General features: G+C 39.1%; 1 protein-coding gene across 1 annotated transcript in view; it reads left to right on the top strand.

The window, feature by feature from the left end:
* Positions 1-7,500, top strand: part of LOC138048443 (uncharacterized skeletal organic matrix protein 2-like) — a 19,774-nt gene that overhangs the window by 7,770 nt on the left and 4,504 nt on the right. Inside the window, exons 4-8 of the mRNA XM_068894637.1 lie at positions 401-556; positions 2,008-2,205; positions 2,802-2,912; positions 3,712-3,906; positions 7,068-7,250. Coding sequence (XP_068750738.1) covers positions 401-556; positions 2,008-2,205; positions 2,802-2,912; positions 3,712-3,906; positions 7,068-7,250 — 843 coding nt within the window. The remainder of the gene's footprint in view (positions 1-400; positions 557-2,007; positions 2,206-2,801; positions 2,913-3,711; positions 3,907-7,067; positions 7,251-7,500) is intronic.

Here is a 7,500-nt window from a genome sequence, read left to right as displayed (position 1 = left end):
AGGCATACTTTTATCCCCTAAAAATTTTTCTTCTGTTCGGATTTCCTAGCTGAAAGTCTAGTGATCCGAAAATTATAGAGATCACTAGTACTAACTCTCTTTCGCATCGCGGTGGAAAATAGAAAATAAACAAAAAGAAAAATGTTATTTTTCCAGTCGAGATCAGTGTCCGTATTGGGAGAAAAACGTCCCCTTGATCTTGGGGGCATCCCCGGCCGCCCTCGGCCTTCTCCCTCAATATCTCGAGCACAATTTTTCCGATACGGACCTGTTCCCCGGTAATAACATATAACTGCTTTGTCAGAAGAAAAAGTGCAAATTTCCTCGTAGCTCTTTTAAGTTAGCGCTATTATGAGTTTGCTTTTTCTTACATTTCTTTGTCTTGTTGTTGTCCTTTTAGATGAGAGAACCGCCTGTTTTGCTCTTGGTGGGTTATTGAAAAGTTCCAGGGGGTGGGTTGTACAGCAGTGTGAGATCGATTGTTGTAATACGACCAGCTGCAATAGCAACCCAACACTGTTGACACAGAACGCAACAATTGTTTTGCAGAAAGATGGTAATGCAATCTCAATTACTTACTGGTTTGTTTCTTTTTCTTTTAAATGTACAATCTTACACGACGTAACTGATAAGAAATTTATCTTTAATGATAACTGTAATATATAGACGATGAAATGATATATGAAATGGATCATATAAGAACTGCCGATATGAAATCAAGTGAAGCTATGATCCTCGCAGTTATGAACGCATTTTTTGCAATTGCGTAAAGAAGCCTGAAAATTTGAGGACTTCAACGGGGTTTGAACCCGAACCGGTAACGCGAGGTCACGGGTTCAAACCCCGTTGAAGTCATGAATAAATCAGGCTTCTTTACGCAATTGCAAAAATTGCGTTCATATATAGATTTAGCCAAGCCTAAAGGCGGAGCTCCCGTTTCTAACCCCAGAAAAGTGCATGAAAATAATTATACTTCTGCATAAAATACAATTAATCGTCTTTACTGTGATCAAACACCCCTGAGCTGACAGCAGTAAACAAACAAGCCTTGCAAACAATAACCAACAACTTTAATTAACAACTAATACTGAAATTACGTACATGCACACTCGACTGCAATTTCACAGTCAAACAAAGCAGCTCGCGACTGGACAATCATTCCACACAAAAAGCCTATAAATCGCAAGGTATAAATTTAGTGTGGACAGTCGCGGGCGGCCACAGAAATGATGAATTCAGTTCCAAAATAAGCAGCCGTAGCCGGCCACAAATCCGCGTGACAATCAAGACAAAAAATTGGATAGTTTTTTTTTTTTCTGGGACGTTTACTTCAGCTTTCAAACAACCGTCCAATTTGAGAAAAATATGAATACTTTCCATCAACCAATCAAATGTCAAGATAAATAAAATAACCGAGTATTGGCGCGCGCCTAAACTCCGCTAAAAGAAGAGTGACAGCAAAATCTAATTATTACTGCGGCAATTCATATTTAATTAAAGGCGCTGTTACAATCTGCAGTTTCAGTCGTGCATATTGTCTCGTAATGCCGTGGGGAGACAAATTGCACTAAACGTTGCCCAATGTAACACACCTTGCAACAGCCAAAAACGTTGCGAAACAAGTTGCAGAAACCGTTGTCGTTCTGCTTTGCGCAACGCTTTATTCAACTTTGCAACAAACCTTTCAAACATTGCGCAGCGTAACATCTGTCCTGCAACTTGTCGCAGCGCCATAAACAAACTGTGACATCGAATAATTAGTTGGCTTCCTAATGACTAAAAAGCTGCTATGATATTTTCTCATTGTCAGTGGGTAGCAAAAATTATAAAAACCTTCTCCGGTTAAAAATTTTACATGTCTACTGTAAGGACCTGCACGCAGTCTTCAATGCTACGGGTGAAAATTCAGAAATTAAATGTATAAAAACTGTAAAGCAACCGAGAATTTGTATGTAATATTTTGTGCTTGCTCTCAGAATTTATTTCTTTTCGCAATTTATGTTATAGTTTTTGGGACAACGAACTGTTTCGAGTGTGAAGAGAACGACAATTATACTTGCATCTTGAATCAGCAGAGTCAAACTTGCCGAAGCGGTGGTCGATCTCTCGGCATAACCCATTGCAGTGCGGCAAAAGTTACGACCTGGAATGTTTTAACTGGTGTGGTGGACGTCAGTTTTGTTCGAGGATGTATTGATTGCGAAGGTGAGACAGAGTCTTTAGGCGGGTCAGGAGCCCATCACCCGGAGCCTCCATCCAGACTATATCCTTGAGTCAACCTTTGCCCGTATCTTTTTATTTTTAGAATATTTTGTGAGACGAACGCGATCACTGGTGCGTGACTGCTTGTGACGTAATACAATAACTTTGTTCTGATTGGATGGCATAATGTATTCGCGGGAATTCGAACGTCCAAAAATAAAAAGATACAGGCAAAGGCTGTCTCCAAGGGTTTATATGGGAGATTGAGGCTCGGGGTGATGGGCTCCTAGGTGGGTGGAATACTAGGACGTAAGAAGACTTTAAGTATGCTCTAGTTCTATTGCGAGTGTGGGAGGGCTTTATTTTGAAGTACCTCACTTCAATGTAAACTTAGAAACGAAACATCGTCAGGATCTCAAATCAAGTTTTATCCCCCTCAAACTCGAACTTGAGCAGATCAAAACATGGGGCGATAAAGTCTCAAATTACGTTTATGGCCTACCTGGATCCTATTATATTATCTCCTGGGAAAGTTATGCCTCGCTTTCGAATCCATTTTAAATCAAAGATTTTGCTCTCTTTTGATTTAATTATTCCAGATAAGAAGACTGCCTGTGCATTATTGGCGGGATCCTTAAAGTATCTCCATCACAGCACTTTATTGGAATGTGATATAGAATGTTGCAATGGCAGCTACTGTAACGATGGAGGTAAAGTATATCAATAGAAAGAAAGTACGGCATTGTTCTAGGATACAGTCATCCTCAATGGTTTGAAGCCTTATTACAGTCTGAAGGGTGTTGCGCGAGGACGCTGGATAGTAAGCATGGCTTCTCCAGTACTTTTCAAACCTAGTGACTTGAAAGTTGGGACGTTCTAGCATTAATAGTAGGAAAAATTTTGCAAACTGAAACAAACACAAAGAAGAAATTTCAGCGGTGATTAGGTTTCACAATTGGCAGAATGAAGCAGATGAATGGACTCCCGTTTGTCGTTGTGTTTTTATTTTATGGATAGGTGTGTTGGCACAAAGATTTTGCGAGTGTTTTAGTTAGTTGGTTTACCAGTATCTAACATAGCTTCAGAGGGAGATCTGGTCAGATATTAGCCACGCCAGGACCATGTACAGTACTTTTGCATTATATATAATAGGCACAATAATGCACGAATTTTGATAGGTTCTCACCTATAATCTAATAGAGGCCAGACGCATAGCTGACGTCACCATAAAAACTTGAGTTTCAATTCTTTATTATATAAAACGATAGATTTCATGTTGTCGGATGTCTGCTTAGATCACAGAAGACGGCGAAATGTATGAGGAACATCAGCGATACACGAGGTGATACTTTGTTGTTCTTACCACATTTTGACGTCATATATTAATCAACAGACGCACGGCAACCGAGGAATCGATTTGTTAATTTGTTTAAATCGAATGGCAATAGGTTCATCTTGGTGCTGATATCATCACGTTTTGCAATCAGTGATTTTTTTTGTGTTTCATAGCTGCTAATCTAACCAAGTGTTGGCACTGTATGGAAGACGAGGGCACTTCGTGCTCTTTGAGGCAGCAACGCCAGATTTGTAGTCTTGATCCAAACTCACTCGGTACCACGCATTGCGGCTCAGCTGTTGGCAGAAAACGGAATCAGAATGGAATCATTCAAAGTTACTTTTATCGAGGATGCTTCGATTGTGCAAGTAAGTGCCGATACCCCTTGACAAATATTCAGTTCTTTTAAAGGGGCCCTTCACTAAACCAAGAATATAATGTTTACAATAAAATCTGTTCGAACCTTTTCCAATGGAAGAGTGTGTATCTAAAATAATTTTTTTTTTAAAAAACGCTTGTTTTGGTTTTCAAGTGTCCAGTTTTCAAATAATAATTATTTGGACGTTTCGGTTTCCCTAATGTTTCAAAACAATTTAAAAGCTCTTTATGTGAAATAACTAAGGGCAACCGTAACACGTACGAAATATTCAAGATGGCGGCGTCCGGAAAATTTGAAAATGAAAAGTAAATGATTCTTAGACTTTTTTTTGTTTTGTTTTTTTTTCTTATTTTTGTTTGTTTTTCGATCCAAACGCTATTTTGGGGTAATAATTGTCGAGCAAATTTGATTGCAAACATTATTTTGTTAGGCTTAAAATTATACGTTAATCGGGATGGAGGTTCCCTATAATCTGATTCAGTCCACCCTGGTTTTTTCTCTTAACTTGGAATTGATGCTGAACAAAGGAGCCCTTCAGCTATTTGTACTTAAATGCGGGACGCGGGACGAATCTCACCTAGATATAGGCTAATCCGGCATTATATTCCCAGAAAGGAATTAACGTTTCGAGGGGCACCGGTGATGTTTAGCTAGCATACGAAACACTTCGGGACGTTTATCCAAGCGTATCCAAGAAAGTATGCAAGAATATGTATGCATTCGCGTCCAACACTGGCCTCGAACGACAATGGTAGCATCTTAAAAATGTATTCAACAATTATTTCACGAGGGCGCATTAGATATGAGAAGATAGCGGATATGCTTTCTTTAATTTTATTTTGCCAAGACAAAAAAAAAGATCTGTACAGTTACAGATATTTGTAGGCCATGTTAAAGTAGCTCGTATACTATGATGACTGAATAAACTCAAGATCATGCGTTATCCAATGAACTAGTTTTTCTTTTTTGTTTGTTTTTTTTTTCTAATAATTTCTGTTAGACCAGTTCAGATTACGCAGTGCAACCTCGTTCCCAGGGCATTTCTAGACCGAGAATGGAAACGAGATTGCACGCTGTGTTTCAGTGGCAGTCAATACCGATTTACTTGTTTGTTAAATTGAACCCATTCGAAAAAAGGAGAAGAGAACTTTTCCGTCTTTTCCGTATAAAACGCTCAGAGTCTCGAATTAGCAAGGAAAGACCTTGAATCCTGGTTTTCATTAGCGACGCAAGCACGAGTGCAAGCACTAGCCCATGCATAAGAACATTTGGTATCACCCAACTAGTGGACTAATGCAAATCGTGCATTTTAATTGGCTACGCTACTAGAGGACTATTAGTAATAGTCATCGAGTAGCGAAAAAGCGAAAAGCGTGACGCTTTCTTTCGTTTTATTCCCAAATAATTATTTCTTAAACTTGCATTTGCTAACTTTGTTATTGCCTTTTCTGTCCGACTAGTTGGGTGATACTAAAACAATTAGACCCTTCGCCCTCATGGGCCACGGGCTTCGCTTCATGGGCTATTGACCCGTATTGCGGGCGAAGGGCCAATTGTTAATTATTTCACCGTGAAAACGGGGTTGACGCAGGCCTAAACACAAGCGCAAGGATTAAAATTTTTCCTTTTCCTTGAGATGTCACTTAACTATGCTTGCATTCGCTTGCGTTGTGTGAAACGAAACATGGCATAATTACAAGGGAATTTGCTAAGTCTGGCCAATTAAAGCACTCGTTCCAGATTCCCCTTGTCTAAACATTTCAAATGGCGGATGCTGTGATTGATTTTGATGCTAATGTCGTCGTTCGTTTTCACTTCGAATAAGCCACTTATGTTTGCGCATGCGCTTTGTGTCGCTAATGAAAACCGACGCGCACAAACCGTAAAGTACTGTCTCTTGGCGGACTTTGCCCTTATCAGTATCAACGTGTTAAAATTCGGGTTTTCCAAGGATGCACTAGAGGCAATGCCAACGGGATGAATTTGTCTTCTCCTCTTGCAATTGGCTGCAGAACTCAAGTGCACTGAATACATTTTCATTCAAAAGCATTTGTAATGGTACGTAGCATATTGCTATAAAGTGTGTAAATGCATTTATGAATAAAAAGAACATACCATGCTAATTTCTACAGATACTCTGTGTATAATTTAATTCGTTTAAGAAAAAAAACTATATAACCTATTACTACTAGTGCTTCGCCACTTCTCCGCACAAGTACTACTATTAATGCCGTTATTTATGCTGGAAACTGAAGATGAAGACCGGGAGGTGGTTAGAGTACTCCAGTGACTGCAGCGTTTCTAATCAGACGTTCCATTTTTATCGCTGTGAAAAACTGCAGTAAAAGTTGCAGTAGCGAAGCTAATCTCGATGGTTTTCATTTGGCTTCAAGACGCTCACCAGGGCCAAAGCTAAACAAGCAGCCCATAAGCCCATAAACCAGGAGCCTACAAGTCCAATACTAGGTCACTCTATGTAAGTTAATTTTCATAGATCAAGCTGATTAGCTTAACACCTGACTGGCAAAATTTTGAGCTTTGAGTTTTATCCAAAGGCTGTTTATTTTGAGTCTAAGTTTTGACCGAGGGTTGGATCTAGGGAAAAGTGACGTCATTTACTCACTAGCTTAAAATTTTAACGTGTAAGCACTTATTTTATATGAAAAACACGAGTTTAAAAATCTTAAGGTCCGAAACTCCCGTGTTGTATATTAATTCAGCTGCGTACACACGCATTGCATTCTTAAACTATTGATTTCTCCTCGACCCAGCTCTCTCAAGCTTTTTAACTTAGTAATGGCGGACCATTCAATAGAAAATTTTAAGCTAAATTGAACAGATGACTATTTTTTAAACTTGAGTCACTTACTGTTTAGTTAACATAACATTTTGAAATCCACTCTCGATGCCATGGGTATAACTCATCATTCAAGGCTGGATTGGCTGGAAAGATCTTATTTCGCGGGAAAATCAATCTAAAAATAACTCGGTCTGTAGAAACGCCGTTGTACAATTGCAATGAAAGTGTCACATGCGCTTAGCTATGGAATTACATTTCCGGCACGCGGGTCCAACTTCTTTTACGAAAAATTAATTTTGCACTAATCATCACTTTAAACTAGAATTAAAATGATTTTTGATTTGTTTTAGAAAAGAAAGACGTGTGCTTTACTCTTGGTGGTTTTTGGAAAGGCGATGTTGCCAATGCTGGAGTTACTACCTTGCTCGAATGTGACGTCGATTGCTGTGATACCCATGTAGAAAATGGCAGTTACTGTAATGTTCACACACCAAAATTAAAACCAGCTGCGGTCACTGTGTTCACACCAACAGGTACAGTATGCAATATTACTGTAATTATAAACCACCTTTGTAAATAGCGCTTTGATTTCATACATTCTGAGAATCTAAAAATCTTCTCGGAAATAACCCTTTTTATGGAAACTGGGAAACCTTGGGGGAAAAGTAACAGCAGGCTTCTTTTCTTGCTGATGCAAAGAGGTAGGGAGATAGGAATGACATACGTCTTTGTGACGCACTTTTTGCATGGAACAATAGGGAAGGGACGCACCTAGAATTTTCC

The sequence above is a fragment of the Montipora capricornis genome, chromosome 1 (assembly GCF_036669925.1).
Source record: "Montipora capricornis isolate CH-2021 chromosome 1, ASM3666992v2, whole genome shotgun sequence".
Classification (NCBI taxonomy): Eukaryota; Metazoa; Cnidaria; class Anthozoa; order Scleractinia; family Acroporidae; genus Montipora; species Montipora capricornis.
This window is presented reverse-complemented; position numbering and strand designations above follow the sequence as displayed.